The sequence below is a fragment of the Erpetoichthys calabaricus genome, chromosome 9 (genome assembly GCF_900747795.2).
Source record: "Erpetoichthys calabaricus chromosome 9, fErpCal1.3, whole genome shotgun sequence".
In the NCBI taxonomy this organism is placed as follows: domain Eukaryota; kingdom Metazoa; phylum Chordata; class Cladistia; order Polypteriformes; family Polypteridae; genus Erpetoichthys; species Erpetoichthys calabaricus.
In genome coordinates, this window is record NC_041402.2 from 180,438,597 (window position 1) to 180,466,581 (window position 27,985).

Genomic DNA, 27,985 nt, shown 5'->3' on the forward strand with positions numbered 1-27,985 from the left:
TGACCTGTAGACAATGAGTCCATTATAACCAGGAGCTCAGAGAAGACAGAAGTCAGAACGAATGAGCTGCCAACTGTCACATGTCTTTTCTTCTTCTAAAAGTCAATCTAACTTTGACAGTAAATGGCGATCCCCATCCGGTGGCCCACCTCTTTTTTTCTGTCTCCCACCAACTCATTCACAACATGTGAAGTCATTTATTGACATCATACAGCATACAGCCCACTCTAGATACGTGGCTCCAATGTTGAGGTTGTTCAGTGTATCAAGTTCGTCAGAAGACATGTTACAGAGGACCTCACCTGGAGGCAAAACACTTCTTCTGTTGCTAAAAAAGCTCAGTAATGGCTTGACTTTCTGAGATGGCTAAAAGAAAGCAAGTCTCCCTTCTATGACCGTTACCACGTTTTATGGGGGTGTTACAGAGAGAGTGTGGTAACTAATTCAATCACTGTGTGGTTTGGGAGTCCAGCATTGATGACCGTAAGGTGCTACAGAGGATTGTGGGGACAGCTAGATAGATAGATAGACAGACAGATAGATAGATAGATAGATACTTTATTAAAACCAAGGGGAAATTCACATTCTCCAGCAGCAGCATACTGATACAAAAAACAATATTAAATTAAAGATTGATAATAATGCAGGTAAAAACAGACAATAATTTTTTATAATGTTAACGTTTACCCCCCCAGGTGGAATTGAAGAGTCGCATAGTTTGGGGGAGGAACGATCTTCTCAGTCTGTCAATGGAGCAGGACGGTGACAGCAGTCTGTCGATGAAGCTGCTCCTCTGTCTGGAGATGATCCTGTTTAGTGGATGCAGTGGATTCTCCATGATTGACAGGAGTCTGCTCAGCGCCCGTCGCTCTGCCACAGATGTCAAACTGTCCAGCTCCATGCCAACAATAGAGCCTGCCTCCCTCACCAGTTTGTCCAGGCATGAGGCATCTTTCTTCTTAATGCTGCCTCCCCAGCATACTAACGCATAGAAGAGGGCGCTCGCCACAACCGTCTGATAGAACATCTTCAGCATCTTATTGCAGATGTTGAAGGACACCAGCCTTCTAAGGAAGTATAACCGGCTTTGTCCTCTCCTGCACAGAACATCAGTATTGGCAGTCCAGTCTAATTTTTCATCCAGCTGCACTCCCAGGTATTTATAGGTCTGCACCCTCTGCACACAGTCACCTCTGATGATCACGTGGGTCCATGAGGGGTCTGAGCCTCCTAAAATCCACCACCAGCTCCTTGGTTTTGCTGGTGTTCAGATGTAGGTGGTTTGAGTCGCACCATTTAACAAAGTCCTTGATTAGGTCCCTATACTCCTCCTCCTGCCCACTCCTGATACAGCCCATGATAGCAGTGTCGTCAGCGAACTTTTGCACATGGCAGGACTCCGAGTTGTATTGGAAGTCCGATGTATATACAGTAGGCTGAACAGGACCGGAGAAAGTACAGTCCCCTGTGGCGCTCCTGTGTTGCTGACCACAATGTCAGACGTGCAGTTCTCAAGACGCACATACTGAGGTCTGTCTGTAAGATAGTCCATGATCCATGCCACCAGGTATGAATCTACTCCCATCTCTGTCAGCTTGTCCCTAAGGAGCTCATCATTAGCGTGTCTCTGCCTATAAAGCAGCCAGCATTATGGCCGATTGCACTCGACCCCTCCCTCCATCTATTAAACCCTACCCCAGGGTCCGTGACTGCTTAACAGCTTCTACAACAGGCCGTGGGGCTCCATAACGGCTCCACTACCTGCTGCTGATCTGTAAACATTTTCTTTCTTTTAATCTTTAACTCTGCCTATATTCTAATTTTTGATTCTAGGTGAGTGTAATAACTTTGTTTAATGACCTAACAACTAAAGAAATAACTTAATAATTTCTTACATGCATGATTGTATGGCACCCAGCTCTGCACTGACTAGTCTTCTGCACTTGTTGAGAAATGGGGTGCACGTTATACTGCCTTGTGTTGTTTCATGTTACGCTGTGGTCCTGAAGGCATGAAGTTTTTGTCTGACCGTGTACTTGTATATGGCTGCGATAACAATAAAGAGGAATTGGCTTTTCAATGTACAAGGGCAAGTCTCTACTTATATTAGAACATTAGAACTCTCTAGACGAGAACAGGCCATTCAGCCCAACAAAGCCCACCAGTCCTATCCACTTATTTCTTCCGAAAAAACATCAAGTTGAGTTTTGAAAGTCCCTAAGGTCTTAATGTCTACCACACTACTTGGTCGCTTATTCCAAGTGTCTATCGTTCTTTGTGTAAAAAAAAACTTACTAATGTTTGTGCGAAATTTACCCTTAACACGTTTCCAACTGTGTCCCCGTGTTCTTGATGAACTCATTTTAAAGTCACAGTCTCGATCCACTGCACTAATTCCCTTCATAATTTTAAACACTTCAATCATGTCACCTCTTAATCTTCTTTTGCTTAAAATGTAAAGGCTCAGCTCTTTTCATCTTTCCTCATAACTCAACCCCTGTAGCCCTGGAATCAGCCTAGTCGCTCTTCTCTGGACCTTCTCTTGTGCTGCTATGTCGCTGGAGACCAAAACAGCACCCAGTACTCCAGATGAGGCCTCACCAGTGTGTTATAAAGGTTGAGCAGAGCCTCCTGTGACTTGTACTCCACACATTAAGGCGCTATATAACCTAACATTCTGTTAGCCTTCTTAATGGCTTCTGAACACTGTCGGGAAGTCGATAGCTTAGAGTCCACTATGACTCCTAAATCCTCCTCATAAGGTGGACTCTCGATTTTCCGCCTGCCCATTGTGTATTCAAACCTCACATTATATATATTGTGACCACAAGGGGGCAGCAGAGAGCCCCAACCAACAGACACAACACTACACCACATGTTAACAGAATACAGTTAAATATATTTATTCCACCAAGCACCTTTACAGACCCCCTTCCAGCGATGCAACACAATTCTACAATAAACCAATACAATAAAACACCAATTCTTCCTCCTCTCGTCCTCCAGCTGACTGTTGCCCGCTGCCTTCCAACTCTTACTCACTAGCTCCCTTTTAAGCCGGATCTGGGAATGCTTCAGGTGCTATGCCGTGTCCCCCTAGAAGTACGTCTGAGCTGTAAAGAAAGTAGAGTGGTCCTCCCCAGACAGTCCCATCTATCCACACTCAAGGACCCAAACAGGGCGGCACCTCCCAAGCTCCACTGTAGGTGTCCCAATGGGGCTGCCTGCCACATGAGGACCACTGCCACCTGCCATACGGGGGATGGAACTGCTCTCTTGTTCCGGCTTCCACTGATCCATCCATTATTTTATACTAGCTGGACACAAAGTTATCTTTTCATCTGGGCCGGCCGATCCATTCACCGATCCTCTCGGGCCTCCCGTCCAGGTAATAAGCCATGTTCGTCCCTGGATGAGACGCCCATTCTTGTCCTACAATATCCAGATGCTGACTTTACATATTCACAAAAACTTTACATATTAAGACATTTACTTCATATACTCAGACATTGAAAATCAGAAAATCAATATATTTGCCTGTTTGGCATCCCATAATATATGTACATGAGAGATTTTTTTTTTCATTTATTGCTACTTTGTGGCGATTTCTTGTGTTTTGTTTGTGTTTATTGTTTCATCTCTGTGACTGATGCTACATTCTATTCACCTATGGAGATGGATGTTGGAGCTGGGAATGACGTCACACCCAAATTCACCGCCTTCCAGTAAAAAAAATTTGGAAAACTAACATGGGTGTGTCCAGGAAAGCATTCATTGTGCTTGCTCAGTTGGAATAAATGGCATTTGATGACAACCCATTACGGGGTTAAGTATGTGACTTTACAGACTTTGCTGTGCAGCAATGGCCAGTTAAACAACAACAACAACATTTATTTATATAGCACATTTTCATACAAAAAGTAGCTCAAAGTGCTTTACATAATGAAGAGAAGAAAAATAAAAGACAAAATAAGAAATTAAAATAAGACAACATTAATTAACATAGAAAGGAGTAAGGTCCGATGGAAAAAGCAGACCTTGTCTCTCATAATTTCAGAGATTAAAACCAGGACTAATAAAGTTCTATCTATCTATTAATTATATAGTACCTTTCACTTCTATCTATCTATCTATCTATCTATCTATCTATCTATCTATCTATCTATCTATCTATCTATTATATAGTGCCTTTCACTTCTATCTATCTATCTATTAATTATATAGTACCTTTCACTTCTATCTATCTATCTATCTATCTATCTATCAATTACATAGCACCTTTCACTTCTATCTTTGTCTCTATTATATAGTACCTTTCACTTCTATGTATCAATTATATAGCACCTTTCACTTCTATCTTTCTCTCTATCTATTATATAGTACTTTTCACATCTATCTATCTATCTATCTATCTATCTATCTATCTATCTATCTATCTATCTATCTATCTATCTATCTATCTATCTATCTATCTATTATATAGTACCTTTCACTTCTATCTATCTATCTATCTATCTATCTATCTATCTATCTATCTATCTATCTATCTATCTATCTATCTATCTATCTATCTATCTATCTATCTATCTTTGTTGTCTGTTCTTCAGATTTTTGCCATTTGTTTCACAGCTCAGACTCTATGGTTGTCATTTATTTTGCTCTGTGGGTTTCTAACTCCTTCACATTGATGTGTGTAGCACTCATAGTATTTTGTGTAGGTGGGACCCCAAAAATGTCTCAAGCCCAGGGGTCTCCACCCTGCTTAATCCAGCCCCGCAGGTGAGGACTTCAAAAATGAAATGAAAGGTGATGATTTCCATCAAATAATGACTGTTAAATGGAAGTGTTGCTGTAATCTACAGCTTTCAGTCAATCAGACGGTCAGAGTTTATCACTTTTCTCATCGTATGCCACCTCGAGATGCAGTTTAACTATCATCTGTTGCCTGTTTTGGGTGGTCCTTGTGCCCACTCTCTGACAGCTTTCTCTTTTTGTCTTCTTTGACAGAATGTGCAGCCTCCTCCTTACTACCCTGTGGGGGTCCAGCCTTACCCCAGTGGTCCTCCGCAGTATGAAAATGTTAGATCTCCATATTATGTTCCTCCTCAACCTGTACAGCCTCCTCCATATGTGGCACATGAGAGACGACGTAAGCAGCCTTAACTTTTGTTTTGTGCCTTTTCTAGTGAGCACCATAATTGACTCTCACTTCTAAACCTCTGAATGACATGACGCCCAGTTGGGTGGCAGACACTGACAGTGCCATGGTGTCTCATTTTCTACAGGCCCTCCTCCTAAATCTTCACGATGTGTTTGGTGTGGCTCCTGCACAGGGGTGATCCTTGCCATTCTTGCTATACTTGGCATCGCAGTCTGGCTCGGATGTAAGTGCTTTGGGAGTGTCTCGCTGCTGGTGATTGTACACTTTGGCTTTGAAAGACTCAACCGGTTCATTCTATGATATTTTTTTTTTCTCTCCCAGTAAAGTATGGCCCCAGTGTGTACAATGCCATTACCAACTCCCAGCCAGGCAGCAGCAGCGACAACAGCGGCCAGTACACGCCATACACTCCGGACACCTGCCCATCAAACGTCACCTACTGTAATGGGGTCCTGGAGTGCAGTCAAGGCTCAGATGAACTGGGCTGTGGTAAGACCGTACCCGGGGGGGATCAAACGCCAAGAACAGCATGAACAATAAAAAACACTAATTTTTAAAAAGGAAAACAGGAAAATGTAATCAGATAAGAATACGCTCGGTAAGGCGACTCCTGTGACGTGAGTGTCTTCTCTTTCAATGTCCTCTTTAGTGGTCTTTGGAAACAACAACGAGCTGCTCGTCAAGTACTATAAGACACAGACCTACCTGCCCGTCTGCGCTGCCAGCTGGAGCAATTCGTACTCTCAGACCATCTGCAGCCTGCTGGGATTTAACGGGTTTGTTGATCTTCACCCTCTTGACCCCATCAAATGTCTTCTGTAGACCCCCATACTCTGTGAATGTGTGGGTTTCACCCAAATCAAAATAATATGCTTTGTAAGAACTCCTGGGGTGATATGGTGGTGTGCGCCCCTAAATGTCATCCTAAATTTCTGCAGGACACAAAACATTTGTCCACCGAGTATCTTGACTTTGAAACTCTTATGCTATAAGAAGACATTTCCAAAGTCGAAATGTAGATATTTAAGTGCAGAAGAAACACTCCAAAGTGAGTGTGTGCACACGTCCTCAAACCTCTGTGCTTTGGAAGCACCAAATGACAAATGAGTCACAAGTGACACAAAGGTGACAGTCATAATTAGACATAATGAGCTTCTACGATCTCTCCAGATATAAAAAGCCCCCCTTTGAAAGGCCAAACACTGCAGAAATGAAGCCAAAGGAGCATTCATGATGAGGCAGGAAATGTCAGTCAGTCATCGTTCAACCCGCTACATCCTAACACAGGGTCACGGGGGTCTGCTAGAGCCAATCCCAGGGCGCAAGGCAGGAACAAATACCCTGGGTAGGGCGCCAGCCCACCACAGGGCACACACACACACACCAAGCACACACTAGGGACAATTTAGGATCGCCAATGCACCTAACCTGCATGTCTTTGGACCGTTGGAGGAAACCCACACAGACACGTGGAGAACATGCAAACTTCATGCAGGGAGCACCCGGGAAGTGAACTTGGGTCTCCTTACTGTGAGGCAGCAGCGCTACCCACTGTGCCACCGTGCTGAGTGGTGGCGGAGTGGTGGCTCTTAGGCTACGGATCTGCGCTGGCATCCCGAAGGTTGCCGGTTCGAATGCCTGTCACTGCCAAAAGAGATGCTACTCTGCTGGGCCCTTGAGCAAGGCCCTTAAACTTGGACAATAGCTGACCCTGCGCTCTGACCCCAAGGGATATGTGAAAAAGATGCATCTCACTGCATGTTGTCCTGTATAACTATGTATGTAACAATAAATAAAGAATTACTTCCTGCCCAACCAAAAAATATCAAAAGAGTTTGAATGTCCCAATAAGCCCCGTTGGGTCCCTCATCAGAACATGGAAGGTTCATCAGAGCCCCCCTAGACTCTTACTAGAGCAGGCCATCCCCTCCAAACAAAATTTCAGAACAAGCCATCGACTGGTGAGAGTGGAAACTTAAAGGTCCAAGCGTCCCTCTCAGAAGCCTTCAGTGGTCTTTGGCTGAAACTGAAGTAAAGGTGCAGAGGTCCACAATTTCAAGATCTCTCCACAAAACTGGCCTCTATGGCAGGGGAGCAAGAAAGAAGCAATTCCTTAAACGAAGGTCCACATAGAATCACGTATGGCATTTGCTACAAAGCATGAGAAAGATGGGGGGAGAAGGTTTTATGATCAGATGAGACCAACAGAGAACTTTCTGGCCTGACTTTAAAGAGGTGGCGTTAAACTAACGCTGGCCATGTCTCAAGAGAGAGCAGACCTGATAGTGAAATATGGTGGTGGCAGCGTCAGGCTATGGGGAGGCTTTTCATGTACTGGGAGTGGGAATCTCGTCAGAGTCGAAGGGACAATGGATGGACACAAATAGCACACCAACTTGTTCCAAACTGCTATGAACCTACGGCTCAGGAGAAGATCCATCATTCAACGAGACAAGGACCCTCAGCATAAGGCCAAAGCGACACTGGGGGGGGCTCAAAAACAGAAAGGTGAATATTCGAAACGGCGAAGTCAAAGCCCTGATCTTCACCCTATTGACAATCTGGGACACTGTTTGAAAACTGCTGTGCAGAGGTGCCATCCCACCAACCTATGGGGTCTCTAGGAAGAATGAGGAAGAATCCCTCGTGAACAACTGGGACACACACCCAACAGAATGAATGAAGGCTGTTACTGCAACAAAAGGCTTCTCCACAAAGCATGGACGTGTAGGCCTTGAATACTTGGGCAACCAAATGCCGACTCTGGAGTTGTTCTTCTTGAGGTAAATTTTAACAGAAAACAAATGATTTGGACTTTGGGAAATGTCTTGTTACTGCATAAGAGATCACATTAAAAGCACTGAAAGGACAAACATGGGGACAAATCTTATGTCATGCAGACAATTATGATGACTTTTAAGGGGACTGAATACTTCTACACACCACTGTATATAGTATGTTTTTGTGCTATATATTCAGTATATTTTTATACTATATATTATATATATACACTACAGGCAGTGCTATAAATAACACAAAAAAAAACTCTTTTGGATAGCTAAGTCACAAAAAGGGAGACCCCCCAATGACTCTTCACATTAGGCTTCTTCACAACCCTCGGGCACAACTATACTTCCAAAAAGCTCCCCTAAAACTGTCTCTGTAAACTCTTTCTGCTGTGGCATGATGGGTAATCAGTTCTTTCTGTCACCAGTATCCAATCAGGACACAGTGGGTGTGGCCACCACAGAAGTAACTTCTATAAGAGAAGCATTTGGCCGTCTGAGTGCCAATTTTAGAGGCAAAAAGTTATTAGCAGTCGTGTCAAGTTAGCTAGCAAACTGCAACATGGTGTGGTGGACTAAAGCTAGAATCACGTTAAAATAATAATTATAGTTATAATAATTTCACACTGGCACAAAACTGTAATGATAATACTGTAAATCATCTCAAGAATGTTCATTCTTGTTGGGATTTGTGCCACTTCTTTACTACGTGAAGCCAGACAAGACGTCAGAGAATTCCAACTTAATGAATGATGGCTCACTGTGTCCATAGTCACCCGACGTTAATAGGAAAATGAAATTGCCCTTTGATTGGAATAAACCAACAAGATCTTGTTTTAGTTTTAATGAACCTGACCAGATTAGAACACACCAATGAAGAGACAGAAGAGTGGGGCAGTTCAAGTAGGAGCAGATCCTTGGCGTAATGGCTGCCCATATTCACTTTTTCACTGTAATAATCCAGCCGCGTTAATAAACCAACCCATTGAGAATGATTAAAAATACAGTAGTCCATGGAGAAAATGAAACTGTGCAGTTCACATTGAAATGCAAAGATTAGAGAAGATCCAGGAGAGGAGCAGAGGTGATGTGAGGAACAACGATTTGCTAATCTGCTAATCTAATTTGATAATCTTCCTCTGTGCAGACACATCTTCATACCATTAGTAAAAAGTATCCAAATAATTCATTTGTTACTGAAATAAAAGCGTGAAGCATAGGAGCAAAACCCATCAGAGTGAAGAGGGGAGGAGTACAAGGAAAAAAGAACATAAGAAAGGTCAGGGGTGGATGGGAGGGTGAAGGTCCAAATGTGAATGGAATGGAGAATCGAAGTAGAAAAATGCAGAAATAATGTGATAGAATTAGAGGAACCAAGTGAAAAACTGAAAGGAAGATCGAGAGATGAGGAGGAGCAATTGTCACGTGCAATGGAAAAACCTGGTAACTGCTATTTATTTTTCAAAATTGAGTTTTTTTGTCGTTGAGTCTTTCCTGGTGTTATAAGTGAGTGGTGATGGCCAAATATGTCTTCATTCTGGTCATAGCGCGATGGAAGAAGCTTGTATGTACACACAGCATTTCATATACTGCAACTCCACTGAACAATGAGGAAAAGACTGCCTACCAATGAAAAGGTCGGATTACGATCACGTGATTTAAAGGCTGTGACTACGTGATTTAAATGGCAGGTGGTGTTGAATCGTGAACGTGAAGCTCAGGAAAAATGAAATCTAGAGATCGTTAATTACAGGGGCGACATAATTTTAATTTTTTATTTATTTTTTTTAATTTGATCATTTTCTCAATTTGCCAAAAACTTGAAAGATGTGACATGCTGGGTTTTTCCATAGTTGGTGAGAAATGTCAAAGAAACATCCATCCATCCATTTTCCAACCCGCTGAATCCGAACACAGATTCACGGGGGTCTGCTGGAGCCAATCCCAGCCAACACTGGGCACAAGGCAGGAACCAATCCTGGGCAGGGTGCCAACCCACCACAGTCAAAGAAACATAAAGGGCAAAATATGAAGAATTAAATAAGGAAGTAGAACCAAGAATGGGTGATCTAATGGAGAGGAAGCATGGAATGGTGACACCAAACGAGACCCCACACTACAGCATAGAACCTGCAGAACACCTCCAGGCTGACCTCCGTGATGTGATGTGATGAACACTGCAGTCTTATAGTATCGGCTCTGGCTCTCTGTAACCCTCAAACTGGATTAAGCTGTTTAAGAAATGTGATGAATCAAAGGAGTATGCGTCCGCTCCTCTGTCACTAAAGTATTATCTTGTGCTGCCCTCTTGTGGTACAGGACATTAACTGCATCCTTTTCTTTAACTTGCAGCATTAACTCCAGCTCTTCAATTACTGACCAGCCTGCCAGCTTCCTTACTGTTGCTCCGGGCCGATCTAACATTAATATCCAAGGAGATGTTTCCAGCAGGTATCTGCAAGGGTCTGTGAAGATGGGCAGAAGGGGTTTTGTAGAGTGGCTGGAGCACAAGAATGTGTAATAACGTTGTATCCACTTATATTCCAGCTCCAACTGTCCAGGACAGGCGTTTGTGTCTCTCCAGTGCAGCAGTAAGTATGGACTGAGTCTGTCACCATAGCAAGCTTAGGTGAACGGCCTGTTAGAACATTAGAGTGGTCGTAATTAGCCCAACAAACTTGTTCATCCTGATCACCTGGATTATCTAACATCAAGTTGAGGTTTGAAGGTCTCTTCTCTCCGCCACACTACTTGGTCATTTATTCCACGTGTCGGTGGTTCTTTGCACGAAGAAAACCTTTTTAACATTTGTGCAAAACCTGCCCTTAAGATGTCTCCAACGGTGTCCCTATGTTCTTGGTGTAGAATGTATTTTAAAGTAATGCCTTAAATCCTTTGATCACTTTAAACACTTTAATCAAGTCACCTCTTAATCTCCATCTGCAATAATTGAAAAGGTTCCACTCCTTCAATCCCTCCTCACAGCTCGTGGCTCTTAATTCTACGTTATGATTTATCTTACAAGTGGCAAAAGTGGTGTTAGGTCTTCAAAACTAACCAGGAAAAGAAGCAGACCTGAATCTCGCTAGCCCACCCAGAGGTGGTTCATAAGAAGGTAGCCTAGCTCCCATTACAGTGGCTGGCTTTGGCCTACACAGGCCTAAACTGTGCACCAAAATCAAAATTCATAAAATAAATAACGAAATCTCCCCCAGAAACACTCAAAAATGAGTCACAAGGGAGGGGATCACCAACAAACCCCCTGGCTTGGACACAGCAAGGCAAAGAAGAAACTTTATAAAAGAAGGATTTATTGATAGAAACAAAAACAATAAAATCATTCACAGTCGCAACAAAATGAGCAAAAAAGGACTTGTCGAACTCACAATCCAAAGCAAATGTGTCCAAAGATGAAATCCAAAAAAAAAAATCAAAGTAGCAAAACCAAAAAAATATGAATTAACATAAGCTGTCCTAATTTGGGGTGTCCATAAGAAATGTAAAGATTTACTTCTTGAGGTAGGAGTACATGATAAACAAGAAGAGTTGCATTAGATATTTGAAAGATTAAAATGTGTGTTTTAACTCAAATGTTTAAAGTCTAAACATTCACCATTGCAATAGTAAAAAAATCAAAAATACCCTCATATTCTTAATCACTGACCTGAAATAGTCTAAAACGATACCCCACATGCTTATGTTTGAAATTTGTCATTTTTAACCCTTTGGGAGTGGCCCTTAGAGGGCTAGGACCACCAGTAAAGAATCAGATATCAAAAATATGACCATATTCATGATCAGCGACTTCACAAAATTAAAAAACAACACTCCACAAGCCTAGATAACCAATCCACATTTCTTCAAATTTTTGTGAAAAGGGGTAACTTTGACCCTCAAATCCCATCACTGAGGTCTTTCACTCCAAATCCTTTTGAATTTCCTATTATTTTCGTAAACATTTTTTTGCTATTTTGTATTTGGCGGGTGGCATGGTGGTGAAGCGGTAGTGCTGCTGCTTCGCTGTAAGGATACCAGGGTTTGCGTTCCGAGTCCTCCCTTCATGGAGGTTGCATGTTCTCCCCATGTCTGCATGTCTTTCCTCCAGGTGGCCCAGTTTCCTCCCACAGTCCAAAGACATGTAGGATAGGTGGACTGGCAATGCTAATCTGGCCAGTGTGTGTGTCTGGGATATATATGTGTATGTGTGTGTGATCACCCTGCAATGGACTGGCGCCCTGTCCAGAGTTTGTTCCTACCTTGCACCCTATGCCATCTGGGATAGGCTGCAGCACCCACCCCCCCTCCAACCCTGTTCAGGAATAAGCAGGTTAGAAAATGACTGGCTGTCTGACTATTCTGTATTTGGACAAACCGTCAACACATGTTCTGCCATTTCTCGTAGCATACATAATTCACGAGTAGCGTTACCATGTCTCCCCATGAGTGCTAACGTTGAATTTAAACCAGGATGTCCACGTCACAGCCTTGTCAATCACACATCCTCTTTTCTGTCTCTACACATCAGCTGCTTTCTTTGCACTGAGCAACACAATCCATGATACCATCTATCCTTTAAATTATTATTTTCATCTTATATCTTTATCCAAGCCACTCTTAGAACTGACCTCACTTCTTCTTTTCCCAAACTAATTGCTAAACCAGACTTGAATTCCCAGCCTGCCTTTATAGGGCCATGGGGGCGGTCCCTTAGGATTGATGGATGAGTCGCTCCGCCTCTTGGGGATCCACCCACAAAATGCAAGAAACATAAATAACCACAAAATATACATGGATACCACATAATAACAAAATAGAATAAAATTAGCTAATAATACATAATTAGACAAGTAATAACTGAAAAATGTTTTACAAACTAGGGGGCTCTGGTACGCGCTTGCCACTTCTCGTCTCTGCTGCTCGCGTATGAGGAAGCGGATGTACAATTTAAACAGATTTTTATTTTCGTGGGAATTATTACATATGCATAGTAGAACTACCTATTTTACATTACAGTGAGTAAGCATAGTAAAAAATAGTGAAGCATAATAAATTTAAAGAAAATTATGTTTCATGTTCTGCGGTGGGCTGGCGCCCTGCCCAGGGTTTGTTTCCTGCCTTGCGCCCTGTGTTGGCTGGGATTGGCTCCAGCAGACCCCCGTGACCCTGTACTTAGGATATAGCGGGTTGGATAATGGATGGATGGATGTTTCATGTTGCGTTAGAGGTATTCGTTGCGTTAAACATGTTCATTCTGTTTGGCTTTGAAATTAACACGTTAAATACTTTTTAAACTTACACTTTTACTGAAAAACTTCAGTAAAAACAATATTTGGAATTAACTTTTTGTTAAAATCGCTTTGACTTTTGATTCTGTGTTTGGACTTTCATCGTGACAACACAATATATAACTGCCCGTGAGTGATTATCGTTTCTTTCTCTTTAATAAATAAACCAACTTTTTCGAATGTTTGTCCCTGTGATTTATTAATTGTCACAACAAAAGCTGTTCTAACGGTAAACTGTAAACGTTTTAATAACAAATGGCATATCAAGATCTCCTTTGGTCTCTAATCTTATCCCCTGAAGATGGACTACATTACCTCTCTTGTCGCCTGTTAAAATTTTACATGTCAGAATTGTTTGACCAATTTTGAATACAACTAATCTTGTCCCATTGCACAGCCCATCACTCAGATATAAATGACGCAATAACGTTACGACACGTCCTTCTTTCTACAGTAATTCAGCCAGTAGAAGACCAGATGGTGTTAACGGTTGTAGATATTCTTCGTGATATTATAAGTTGATGTTTTCATCTTCCTCATCATCACCACCAACTGTCTCAGCACAGTCTATTGATACGCATTTAACCAACTGGCCGTGTAACCGATCGACATTTTTCACGTTAATTTGTTTGACGTCATCATTTCTCGGTGCTAGGATTGCCCGTGTACTCATTTTTCTGTAAAGCCCTTCATGATGAAATTCTTCACTAAGATTTGGACATACTGTAGTAAGTCTTCTTTTATTGCGAACTTAAAGTGAGAAAAACGTAAAAATTCAAAAGAGCTGAGAGCACAGGAACTGTGTCTGACAAAAGCATTTACACGAATGAGAGGGCCGCGGGCGTGGGGCGTTAACCGGAAATGATTGAGAGGAGGGTGGGACTTGACAAAATCTCTTGGCAAAAGTTTCGTCTTGTCTCAAGATTTTCTTTTATAGTAGAGAGATATAATAGAAAGTAATGGACAATAATGAATAGTGAACAAAGAAGACAAAATGAAGCAATTATACCATAAGCCAAAGAGGAACCCTGGTTTGACCTGAACATCCCCAAATAAGCTCAGTTGCTCTCCTCTCCTCCGGACTTTCTCCAGTTCTGCTGAGTCTCTTTCATAACATGGAGACCAGAACTGCACCCAGTACTCCAGCTGAGGCCTCACGTTATCTCACTGAAGCATAACCTCCATTGACTTGCACTCCACACATCAGGGCGCTATATAAACTAACATGCCGTCAGCCTTCTTGATCACATTGCTATACTGTCTTGATTTTGAGAGTGAGGAGCCCACCATGACTCCTGGATTCTTCTCATTAGGTGGAGTTTCAAGTTTCAGATCTCCCCTTGTGTGTTCAAATCTACCATTTCTTCTCTTCTGTTGCGCAACATTTTACATTTGCTTTGCATGAAACTTCATCTGTCACCACTCTGTCCAAACCCGTGTGCTGTCCAAGCCACTCTGTAACATCTAAAACATGCATGTTTAAGTGCCCCCCCCCCCTTTTCATTGTTAATGAGAGCCTCCTTCCTGACAGACTGTGGAAGACAGATGCAGAGCCAGAGTCGGATCATCGGAGGTACACAGGCTCCCCTTGGAAAGTGGCCTTGGCAGGCGAGCCTGCACTACAGCGGCTCTCCTACATGTGGTGGCAGCATTGTGTCCCCAACCATAATCATATCAGCAGCCCACTGCTTTTACAGGTGAGCCACCCTGAGCTTTCCCTTTCGTTTTCTCCCTTCCGCTCTGGAGTAGAACGTGGGACAAGAGCGAGTAAGCTGGAGGCTTTGTTTAGAGACATTTTACAAAATTCTTGCCTGATTTCTTTCCAGTAACATGTACGACCCAACCCAGTGGAAGGTGTATGTAGGCACTGTCAACCAGAATAACCTCCCACCCGCAATATACGTCTCCAGGATCATCATTAACTCTCAGTACGACAGTAACAGCCACGACAACGATGTTGCAATCCTCGTCCTGCAGACCTCCATCACCTATACAAGTGAGACCACACAGAGAGCAGCTGCCCGCACTTTGGTTTGCACCATCACTCTTCTAGTCACTTTTGTGTCTGTTTGATTTTCCAGTCATACTCTGCTTTCTCTTCATTCAGATAACATTCAGCCCGTCTGCCTTCCAACTTCATCCCAAACTTTTTCTGCAAACATGAACTGCTGGACCACCGGCTTTGGAACCACCCAGTATCAGGCCCGTAAGTATGTAGAGCTGTCAAATCCTATTCACAGGTTGTTTAATTGCTCGGTTGGCGTATTTTTTTATTGCATCTCTGATGGACCACACCACCTGGCTCACACATTTGTTTTTTGTCTTTTCTTTTTAATTTTATTTTCACAGCATGTTAAACCATTTAGACTTTAATTTTGCATTCCTTGTGTATAGATTTTTGTGAACAGATCACTTTAAAGTCTATCTTCATAATTTACAACCATTTGAAAAAATTAATTTAGAAAATACAATATACGCATGATGTAACATTATGGTGCGTTCTGCTACTCATGTAACTCTTTTGCAAATTGGATCATTTTTAATTTGTACTCACCACTTCGCTCACCAACCCCACCCACCCCCACCCCATCCCCAGGCCTGACCCAAACCCGGTGTGCGCTATGCATCAGTCACTTCCCATCTCTGTCCCTCGCGTCTCTGTCCCTTGCTGAACGCACCCCTCGGAGACGCGGTCGCTCTTCTGAAACCCCCTCTTAATGGGAGACAAATACAGTTTTTATTTTTTTTACCTCCTCTTTGCTCGATCAGCTGCTGGATTCCTGCTGGTGCCCTGCCCCGTGCACTTCATACATTTAAAAGCCTGTACAGCAGCTGTCCTTTTGTCTCACTGCCTTGTCTCCCTTCTCCCCTCCTCCTGTTGGGGGTCCCGCTCCCGAGGCGCATCCCTATGAAAAGGAAGATTTTCTGTTCTTTTAATTGAGAGAAGGAGTTGTCCCCTCCGACTACACAGGTAGCTCGATTCACTCCTGAAAGAGACTTGTGTTTGTTTGAAGTGTCTGAGTAACATTTCTGTCTCTAAAATCTCCTGTGCGACTCTGTGACCCCAGCGTGACAGCGTATGTGGATTTCACTTTCGGCAACACGATTGAGACGATCTACAAGTCTCCGACTTAAAGTTTAAAGCCGAACAATATATTCGATCTCTTTTCGCTGTTCTGTTATTTCAACGAATAATAATTTCCATTTGTTAGCGCTAATGCAATCTTTACTATCATTTTTTGAGACTTTTGTATTTTCGTATTTCCATTATCTCTAACCTGCTCTGCCTGTGTATCGCGCCAACATTTTTGAATTCTTTACGACGTTCTACTTTGTCATCTACTCTTTGTCTCATGGGACGTGAAAATGTCTCTCTGAGAAAGTCACTTCTCGTCTCCCTGAAAAAGTCTCCTCTCATCCCTAAATTTTTTTTATATAATAGACAGATTTATCAAAGAGACAGGCTCCACACTTTTGTATATTAAATATTTACCTAATGATGAGTCATATCCATAAACAACAGTAGCAACAAAGCATAAATACATGTATTAGAGCAGCACAGTAAGTCCTCGTTATCCGGGAATTCGCTTCTCCGCTATTATAAAAGCTTAAGTGATTTTTCGCAACACTAGCGGTCTGATTGTACCTCTCCGCGGACAAGATCTTCGGTCTCGTGCTGGTGAGATGTATCGGCCTGCAGAGCCAGAGAACCATACATCACCGTAAATCTACACCAGCAGTTTCACGGCAGAAGTGACATCACTGCATATCTAGACAAGCAGTTTGGCAATACAGTAATCCCTCGCTATATCGTGCTTCGCCTTTCGTGGCTTCACTCCATCGCGGATTTTATATGTAAGCATATTTAAATATATATCGCGGATTTTTTGCTGGTTCGCGGATTTCTGAGGACAATGGGTCATTTAATTTCTGGGTCATGCTTCCTCAGTTGGTTTGCCCAGTTGATTTCATACAAGGGACGCTATTGGCAGATGGCTGAGAAGCTACCCATCTTACTCTTCTCTCTCTCTTGCGCTGACTTTCTCTGATCCTGACGTAGGGGGATTGAGCAGGGGGGCTGTTTGCACACCTAGACAATATGGACGCTCGTCTAAAAATGCTGAAAGATTATCTTCACGTTGCTATCTTTTGTGCAGCTGCTTCCAGAAACGACATGCTGCACGGTGCTTCGCATACTTAAAAGCTCGAAGGGCACGTATTGATTTTTGATTGAAAAACAAACTCTGTCTCTCTCTATCTCTCTCTCTCTCTCCCTCTCTCTGCTCCTGACGGAGGGGGTGTGAGCTGCCGCCTTCAACAGCTTTGTGCCGCGGTGCTTCGCATACTTAAAAGCAAAACAGCCCTATTGATTTGTTTGCTTTTCTCTCTATCTCTGTGACATTCTGTGCTCCTGACACGCACTCCTTTGAAGAGGAAGATATGTTTGCATTCTTTTAATTGTGAGACGGAACTGTCATCTCTGTCTTGTCATGGAGCACAGTTTAAACTTTTGAAAAAGAGACAAATGTTTGTTTGCAGTGTTTGAATAACGTTCCTGTCTCTCTACAACCTCCTGTGTTTCTGCGCAAATCTGTGACCCAAGCATGACAATATAAAAATAACCATATAAACATATGGTTTCTACTTCGCGGATTTTCTTATTTCGCGGGTGGCTCTGGAACGCAACCCCCGCGATGGAGGAGGGATTACTGTAAACTTTTATAGGTCGCCACAAATCAAATTGATTGACACGTTAACCACACCAATCACTAACCTTAACAAAATTAACCCAGAAATCGAGGGTTATATTTGCAGCCATGGTTAGAAAAAAGAAATCGAGAGACCAATCGCGCATGAGCGACACGTTAGATTGAGTAATAACAGGTGTGTGATGCTCTTATTGACTCCCGGGGCTGCACTCTCACTGCACGGAATGGATCGACCTGGCTCCGAGTGCAAGAGAACAAAATCAAAGAAAATACAGTACTCACAAATCCCGCCCAAACGCATTCAAAATGAACTCACATGAACTTCTTCTTCTCCTTCTTTTTCTTTGTTATTTAAGCATTCTCTTTGTGGGTGCATTAGGATGTGCAGTCCTTGGATCAGCTCTTCTGTGGTCGCACGTGGCGCCTAGAAAATGATCGAACTTGACTATTGAGACAGGCAGAAGTTGGCTTCTTACTCGCCTGCTACTTATTCGGATTTTCCGTCCCACCTTAAAATCTCCAATGCTGTGCATATTTAGGCAGTAGATGTCGCTATAAAACTTATTCTTCAACGTACAGTCTTTAAAAATGGTAAACTGTCACCTCTGCATCAGTTACTATCACCTTATCTTTTCTTCTGCATGCCATTTCAAAACGTGTGTTCCACTACAGATATTCTGAGTTACAAGTGATTTTATTTTGAAATGTTTTCTGTGTGGCCCCTTTGAACCTGGCACTTGGGAACATGTGACCAAATCACACACTACATTCTAGTATATTTCTATAGAGGTACAGTATATGTTATGTTTTTGTACAATTTCTCACAAAATATGACGTTGAAATATGCAAACACACATGACCCGCTACCAGGGCCGGATTTTCCTATAGGCTAACTAGGCTTCAGCCTAGGGCCTCAAGATCAAGAGGGGCCTACATTCAAATTGTTAGCAAAATTTTATTATCTCTCATGTAATTTACATACTTAAAAATGGAAAGTGAAAGGGCCTCATAAGTGGAATAGCCTAGGGCCTCTTTTCATATAAATCCGGCCCTGCCCGCTACAAATACCGTGAATTACAAGACATTCAACTGTGGAATATTTTTATTTGTGGATCCCTGAACGTATAGCCAACCAAGACACCACCATCTGCCCTATTGCAAAGGACTTTTGTACACTGTCTCACAGAACTGACACTGGAGTATTAAAATGCATGTGTTCCACAAGATAAGGTGATAACAGCTGATGCAGTTGTGGTCGAACGAGTGGCGTGAATCGGGTCCAAAAGAAACGCTGGGACAACAGCTGGGTCATCCCGTTTAATTGCAAAACAAAACAAAGGCACGATTGCACTAAACAACAGATGTATAGCCTTCTCTTAATTCAGTCATGCTGCTCGGCTTTACAGTTTTACATCCTTCGATCTGACTCAAATGAAAATGAGATGCCTCCTTCCGGGTTGCCTAGTTGTATAGGACCAGCCTGACCCAGGAGGGGCAGAGTCAGTTGCACTCAATGGGCGTTTTCTTGAAGCTCTGGAGTTAGAAACAGGTGAAAATGTTAGCAACAGCGTCCCCTCTTGTTCCAGAGTGGTATTATATATCTCAGCGGAGCCCAAAATCCTACGGTTTTTTTTAAATAAAATCGCAGTCCCGTAAAACACATTTAGCTGTTTCAAACTAACAGCAATACAGTATTCCCAGTTTGGGCTTTTTATTGCTTTCCCTTAGAATAAGTTATCCTTTAATTAATATTTGTAAGTGTCACTTGCTGTGCTAGGTCAGAAAGGTTAACTAAAATTCCTTTCCCTCCATGATCCCCCATACTTCCCATTACACGTCTCCTTAATACATTTTATTAAAAGTTTCCAGTTCTCCTACCTTTCTTGCTGTAAGCACTCAATATCACGTTTCTACAGTCTTGTAGTGGTTCATTTAGCTGACATAATGTGCTAACTGAGCCATCTGCGATGAAGCATAAAGGTGGGCCATTAGGACCCACCAAGGGACCTGAGCTTGGCATGAGGGGCTAATGAGAAAGAGAAATTAAGAAATGGTGGTCTCTTGCAGAACAAGGCTCTACCTACTTAATGCAAGTGTCTGTGAACATCATCAACTATAATGTGTGTAATGGTCCTTCAGTGTATAATGGCGTTCTGACCTCCAACATGATCTGTGCTGGTAACCTCAACGGTAAAGTGGACTCCTGCCAGGTCAGTATACCTCTCTCTATTCATTTTTGCAAATTTTTGAAGTCCAAGTATAAAGATGTTGGAGAATGAGGGGAAGCAGCACCCCCTGCTGAAGACTATCATTGTTCTAATTGGTGTTCTCTGCTGTTTGCAGGGGGACAGCGGTGGGCCTCTGGTTTGTTATGTCAACCAGTCATGGTACCTGGCAGGTATCACCAGCTGGGGGAAAGCATGCGCCCTGGCAAACAACCCGGGCGTTTATACCAACGTGGCCAATTTTTTGCCGTGGATCTACAGCGTGATGGAGGTGTGGTGTGACCCCCATTCATTACCTCTCATGTCTATTCTCAGATCTTTTCCTCTTTTCCAAGTCTTCGTTGTATATTATTTCAACTGACTTTCTCTGCTTTCCTCCTCAGGCTCAGACACCAAAATGGAAAAATGTAATGGCAAGCGCTGGGATTCAAGCAGGCTAGGGACCACCTGGACTTGTCGAGGCTTTGCTTGTTTGCACATATTTATCCCAATCTCACAAGTCTGTTTTAAATTACATGTCTGGAAATGATATTTGCAGGTTGTGTTGAAGGGGATTGGGGATTGTTTAGTGGTTGTATCTTCTAATATCTCAAAAAATCATGGAATAATAAAAGTGCCATATTCACCATTAATTTGTGACTGTCATATGTGTCCATATTTACATCACTGTTGTTTTTTTAAATTTTTGGATTCTGTCAGTTCTTCTCTTTCATGGACCTAAGAAACACAAACACCAAGCCTATAAAAGACTTCATAGGGACTGTAAAGTGATGTGGAGACAGTTAACGCAAGATGCTCATTCCCACTTGGGCTCAAGAGGATGGTGGAACCTACCCTGGCAGCACTGGGTTCAAGGCAGTCCATCATAGCGCCCACCCACACAAACACAGGGTCAATTTGGAATCGGCTGCCTTTATGTCTTTGGAATTGTGGAAAGAAAACCAAAATATTCAAATAAAAACACAAGAAACCACCAAAAGGACAAGAACCAGTGCCGTAGCTCGAGTTCGTGCCGCTCGGGGCTTCAATTTGTCACCCTCCAACATATCTGAATATGTTAAGCTATTTAAATAGAAAATTAAAATGATGTACTGTACTGAGAAAAATTAAGATACATTTTGCATAGATTTATTCATATATAGAGAAATAGCGATAATTGTTTACATATAATCATTTATAAGCATCAGCTAGACAAGAATATAGTATAGACGCACTGGTAAGCCGTGTTCTAATTATTAGTTTAATATAATTACGCGGCACGGTGGCGCAGTGGGTAGCGCTGCTGCCTCGCAGTTGGGAGACCTGGTGACCCGGGTTCGCTTCCCGGGTCCTCCCTGCGTGGAGTTTGCATGTTCTCCCCGTGTCTGCGTGGGTTTCCTCCGGGCGCTCCGGTTTCCTCCCACAGTCCAAAGACATGCAGGTTAGGTGGATTGGCGATTCTAAATTGGCCCTAGTGTGTGCTTGGTGTGTGGGTGTGTTTGTGTGTGTCCTGTGGTGGGTTGGCACCCTGCCCGGGATTGTTTCCTGCCTTGTGCCCTGTGTTGGCTGGGATTGGCTCCAGCAGACCCCCGTGACCCTGTGTTCGGATTCAGCGGGTTGGAAAATGGATGGATGGATATAATTACGCTGTGAAAACCAGAACCAGTGTAGTGTACAAGTGATAGGTGGGGATGTTTTTTTGCGCAGAGCAAGAACGCATTCAGATTGATAACAAAACAAAATTTCATCCATCCATTTTCCAACCCGCTGAATCCGAACACAGGGTCACGGGGGTCTGCTGGAGCCAATCCCAGCCAACACAGGGCACAAGGCAGGAACCAATCCCGGGCAGGGTGCCAACCCACCGCAGCAAAACAAAATTATAAATTGTAAATTAGTTGTTTATCTTCCTAGAAATTATCATCTGTGTAATGTTTCTGTTTATTTTTGTTATTGCCTCATACATTTCAACTGCTGTGTCTGATGCCGTCACAGAAGGACAGTCTGAAAATTATTTTTGAAGCATTTCTGGATAAAAATCAGAGAATTTTACTTTTTTCATTCATGAGTGATATTTTTCCGAACCCTGCTGCTTTCACACGAATTGTACTGAGCCTTTTGGCCAATAATGCCGCCCCCAAAAATGTGCGGACCGCCCCCTCCGCCCAGCCCACGCTAAGCCACTGGAGTGAGACACGCGGTCGGGACACGAGATCACAAGAACTGACCGCTGAACTACCGTGACAAGTGTAAAGAGAGGATGTCAGAGGGGGACTCTAAATAACTGGCTACATTAATTCGATCTGGGTTGCCATCACACTCCAACAAATTTAATAAATGGAACATGCGCTATACTTTGTATTTGTGACAGTATACAAAACCATTAGGTGACGCAGGGCACCATCATCTGAGGGATACCATTAATGAAAGTTATGGTGCGCGCACTCAAGAAACCAAGAGCGGGAACCGGTCGTCATACTCTGAAGATACTGAGTGGGCGCTGTACGCTAGGGGGCGCGCGCTCCTTGGAGTCCGCGCTGTATAAACAAAGGGGCGCCGTGTGCAACAGTACGGCAGGCCATTTTAACATTTAATCCCTTTTCTTTGACGCTGATATCGTTGGTTTCAAATTTGATATCCAGTTTTGAAATTTGATATTTTGGTTGTGAAACTTAAACAAAGAGGGCCTCAAAAGCTAATGTATTATGGTAGGCCGTTTTATAACATTTAATCCAATTTTCTTTTTAGGGAATTTGATGTCATGCTTATAAAATATGATATCACACTTTTGAAATTTGATATTGAACATTTGGAATTTTATATCAAATTTTTTTAATTTGATATCATGATTTTAACACTTGATATTGAGTTTTAGAAAACTGATATCACCATCCTCAATCTTGATAACACAATATCAGATTTCAAAAGCTCGTTATCAAATTTTAAAAGCGTGATATCAGATTTTATAAGCCTGATATCAAATTTCATAAACGTGACATCAGAATGACAAAATATGATGTGAGAACGCAAAATGTATCTATATTACCATTTAAGCTGAATTTTCAAATGTCCGATATCAAATTTCAAAAATGCGATATTAAATTTTAAAAACTGGATATCCAATTCCAAAACCTCAATAACAAATTTTAAAAGCATGATCTCAAGTTTTCAAAGGCTTGATAGCAGATTTAAAAGCTTGATATAAAACATTACAATGTCAATATCCATTTTTTAAAACTTGATATCAAATTTCCAAAGTGCGATATCAAATTTTAAAAACTTGATATCAGATTTCAAAAGTTTGATATCAAATTTTAAAAGCATGAAATCAAATTGTATAAGCCTGATATCAAATTTCATAAATGTGATATCGAAATGACAAAATATAATGTGAGAGTTTAAAATGTATATAAATTAGCATTTAAGCTATCACATTTCAAACATGTATATCAAATTTTAAAAGCCCGATATCAAAATTCTAAGTGCGGATATCAAATTTAAAACTCGTGATATCAACGTTTTCAAGGCAGGGATCAAATTAAAGAGATTAAATGTTAAAACTGCTTGCCATACAACAGGAGCCCATTGTGCCACTGAAGGGGTGAGCGCGCTACGGATACCGCGAGTGAAGGTCGTCGAGCTCTGTTGGTGCTTACGTGGCGCTGTTTACTGCTGGGCAACGTTTATACAATTCAAGGGCTCACGCGCTGTACTCCAAGGGGCGCATGCGTCTTTAAATCGCAGCTATTTACACTGAGGTGTGCCGTTTGTGCTAATGAAGGGGCGCGAGCTCCGGACACCCCCTAATCAGTTCATATGGGTCTAATAATACCGTTTAACGGCAATAGATAACAAAGAGCGAAATCCATCATCTCCACCCATGGCTCCAAATTGGCTCAAACTGGCATTGACTACACTCCTAAAGGACAGTCCCCTTTTTCGGACAACTGTCCCCGCTCAAAAACACGACCCCGTTTTGTCCCCGGTTTAAGATTTCGTTTCAGCTTGTTCACTTTTTTGAATGTATCTCATCACCACGATAATTTGAACTCGGCGCGCGTGCGCGGTGTTTTGACGGAGGTTATGCTTTACCCTACCGCATCCTGCAACTTTGGTGAGGAGTCACGTGATAAGCGTTCGCTTTGTAGTCTACGCTCCTCTATTGGCCCAAAAACTTCTGGTCACCTTACCTAAAAATAAAAGTGCCAGAGAGGGTCTTCATGGCGGTACCATAGGGGAATCCATTTTTGTTCCCAAAAGGCCACCTATCCACACAAAGGTTCCAGAATGGACCTTTTATTTTATTTAGATCTGTAACAGTATGCATTAAATAAGAAAAATCATGAATAGATGATAACAGATTTGTGAAATACTTATCTCTTGCTACATATATAACAATACAGGCTGAGTTCAGGTTTTCTTAATCTGCTTGTGTCCTGCTAGGTAGCTTACTGTGCATTTAAGATTTCAGGGTGTGTGTGTGTTTTTTTTTTTCTTCGTGTGAGAAAGTATTTCAAAGAACCAACTTCGTACACAAAGAACACTTCACAGAATGAAATAGGGCTTGGTCAAGCAATGGAGCTATACAAGGAACCACACAAGCCAGTAAAGAACCATAAAGTTCAATTAAAGAAGCAGCATTTTAATGAGTGTACTATGAAGGCATATGCTTGTTAGTCCCTTATTAACAAACAGCAAAAAAAAAATTTCTAAAACTCCGTTGTTAAAAAATCAAGAAGACGGTCCTGACGAGTGACATACCGTATAAAAGCAAAGAAATCCACAAGTACATTATAACTGACACCAGACCACATACGCTCATGACAATTGCAGTTTTATGCCATATTATAAGCTTACTGCCAGCAGACGCAAATTCTGAAAAGGATCATCTGTACCGATAAATCTGTCCTGCACCCTGCAGATCAGCTTTGAAAGTTACCAATCAGTTCTGTTATCCTCCATGCACTAGAAAATGGAGTCAGAGTTCACGCAAAAATTACCACCAACAGCAGAATTTGGGGGTGGCAAGTGGGGCGACCACCCCAGGCCCCGCACCTAAGAGGGCCCTGCTTTTGAAGGTCCTGTGTCCCGTTCTAGCAGATCTGTCAAGTTATATTCTCCAAAATAGATCAACCATGTCTCGAGACAGGCTTTGCGGTCTGGCGATCCTATCTCTAGAAAAAGACATTGCAGATCCAGATCCAGATTTTTCATGATGATACCTGTACATTAATTTCACACTTCCTGTTGAAACACTGAAACTCACATTTTATTCGTAAGGCCATAAACATTTCCGAATATTAATGCACAAAAACATGTATCGCTAATGATAACCGGCTGACATGACATCAACGTGAGTTATGACTGTGACCTCCTGGATATCGAGACTTAGAGGGCACTTACTTTTCTAGAAGAGGCCCTGCTAATTTCCATTTGCAGAGATATTGGGAGTGCCACACACCCCCGTCCGGTGACCTCATGACCCTCCGTGCTCTCCTTATCTGTCTACTGACTTTATAGGAAGAGTCACCAGAGATATGAATGTCACTGTCGAGGTAAGAAAATCTCTTGATGAGGTCGACATCCTGCATATCGAGACTCAGAGTAGACTTGCTTTTTTGGAAGAGTCCCTGCTAATTTCCGCATGACACCACATCGCATTTCGCCCCGTCGTGGTATTTTCATGAATTATGAATTGCACTTTATTAATAGATTTTATCGTTATATTTTGATAAAGTCCACGTGCTATCTTGCAAAAATTTAGCTGAATACTGTCCCGAGAAAATCCAGTGTATGTTAGCATTATTTTTATTAAATTCGCACACAAGTTTACGCAGTCCACACATACCGGTAACAGCGTTTGACCTAACCAGCCCTGCATGGGGTTGGTCAGCCTGAGGCCCCGCACACCCCTAAGGTCTCCTCTGTGTACACTGGTACTGTGTGTCTGTGCAGAGTGGAGGCTGAACCTCTCCATTCTTCCCAGTTGATTCTGGGATACATCAGGGGTCTGTTTTTGCTCCTACCCTGTTCAATATTAGCATTAACTGGGTGTTGGGCAGGGTCATGGGGTCCAGCGGCTGTTGGGCATCTGTTGCTGAAGAAAGATTCACTGATCTTGACTTAGCTGACGATGCTGTGATCTTCACAGTGTCAATGGAGGCTCTGATCGGGGTTTGCAAGTGTCCTGATAAAAACTACCAAAATTCAGTCCTTTAATGACCTCTTGGTCACGGCCATCAGCAGTGTGTCTATCTGCGGAGAGAGTGTCAACCTCATCGAGAGATTTACTTACCTCAACAGTGACATTCATGTCTCTGGTGACTCTTCCTATGAAGTCAGTAGAAGGATTAGGAGAGCATGGGGCGGTCATGAGGTCACCGGACGGGGGTGTGTGGCACTCCCAATACTGTATCTCTGCAAAAGGAAATTAGCAGGATCTCTTCTAGAAAAATTAGTGCCGTCTGAGTCTCGACATCCAGGATTTCATAGTCATAACTCACGTTGATATCATGTCAGCCGGTTATCATTAGCAATACATGTTTTTGCACATTAATATTCGGACATGATTATGGCCTAAAAATAAAATGTCAGTTTCAGTGTTTCTACAGAATTAACGTAGAGGTATCATCATGAAATCTCTTACCGGTTTCCAGGTTCAGAGACAAAACTCCACTTTTCTTGCCTTCTGATTGTAAAAGTCACGGATGACGTCTTTGTAGTCTAATTTGGATCTGCAATGTCTTTTTTTATAGGTAGGAGAAGCCAACCCAGTGATTAATGGGCTATACCTTTTTTAGGAAGGGATTATACTGGTGACCATTTTCGGGCGATGAAGGTGAACTTTGGAATGTTTTCAAAGACATACATGTATGAAATTTGACCTTGAAGAGGGATTTTAAAAGGGTTCCTCTTAGAAGCATCTCAAATACAGTATATACAGTATATCCATCCATCCATTTTCCAACCTGCTGAATCCGAACACAGAGTCACGGGGGTCGTCTGGAGCCAATCCCAGCCAACACAGGGCACAAGGCAGGAACGAATCCTGGACAGGGTGCCAACCCACCGCAGTATACAGTATACTGTATATACACTGGAGAATATAACTTGAGAAATCTGCTCGAACGGGACACACTGACCTCACATGCGGGGCCCCCTTAGGCACAGGCCCCACTTGCCACCCCCAAGTGCCACTCTTGAGTGTGCAGGCTGGTCATGATATCTAGCAACCTTAGGAGGTACCCATAAAGACTCAGGATGTCCCACAGGGCAGCTTGATCAACTGAGCCGAACGCTTTACAACAATCGACAAAGGCCGCAAAGAGCATATTGTACAAAAAGTAAAAAGTGTTATGATCAGTGGACAGACTAAATGAGTTAGGATTGGGCCACCAGCCAGACAGAGGCATAGATGGGGTTTTCAGCGCTTGGGGACAACTGAAGATTTCGCGCCCCCCTCCTGTTTGCCAAAATGCAATGGGGAAGGGAAAGAAAAGTTTAAAATGGTGCCCCCTGGATGCTGCGCCCGGGGACTGATGTCCTCCCTTGCTCCCCCCTAGCTACGCCACTGCAGCTGAGTAGCCCCGCTCAATTGTCGGCATGAAGCCAAAGACACAAATCATTCATTGCTTTTGTGCACAAGGAAGTCAGACTTAAATTCATCTCGCAAGGCAAAGTACAAGAGAAAAAAAAAATGAACAGTTCTGTCAATGGGAGTTCCGCCATCTCCTGGGGACCCGCCATTTTTATTACGTCCTGCCCAGAAGGGGCGGGGCTATCTCAGGCCTGAAGGCGGGCACTAGGTGTCTTCCTGGTGCTGCCTCTCAGAATTGCAGCT

General features: G+C 42.7%; 1 protein-coding gene across 1 annotated transcript in view; it reads left to right on the forward strand.

The window, feature by feature from the left end:
* tmprss13a (transmembrane serine protease 13a) overlaps nucleotides 1–20,700 on the forward strand; it is a 57,076-nt gene extending 36,376 nt beyond the window's left edge. Inside the window, exons 2-13 of the mRNA XM_028808490.2 lie at nucleotides 5,008–5,149; nucleotides 5,286–5,384; nucleotides 5,483–5,650; nucleotides 5,811–5,937; nucleotides 10,300–10,398; nucleotides 10,495–10,538; nucleotides 14,764–14,929; nucleotides 15,059–15,228; nucleotides 15,340–15,438; nucleotides 20,009–20,151; nucleotides 20,285–20,437; nucleotides 20,550–20,700. Coding sequence (XP_028664323.2) covers nucleotides 5,008–5,149; nucleotides 5,286–5,384; nucleotides 5,483–5,650; nucleotides 5,811–5,937; nucleotides 10,300–10,398; nucleotides 10,495–10,538; nucleotides 14,764–14,929; nucleotides 15,059–15,228; nucleotides 15,340–15,438; nucleotides 20,009–20,151; nucleotides 20,285–20,437; nucleotides 20,550–20,606 — 1,467 coding nt within the window. The 3' untranslated portion in view covers nucleotides 20,607–20,700. The remainder of the gene's footprint in view (nucleotides 1–5,007; nucleotides 5,150–5,285; nucleotides 5,385–5,482; nucleotides 5,651–5,810; nucleotides 5,938–10,299; nucleotides 10,399–10,494; nucleotides 10,539–14,763; nucleotides 14,930–15,058; nucleotides 15,229–15,339; nucleotides 15,439–20,008; nucleotides 20,152–20,284; nucleotides 20,438–20,549) is intronic.
* Nucleotides 20,701–27,985: the final 7,285 nt, after the last annotated feature.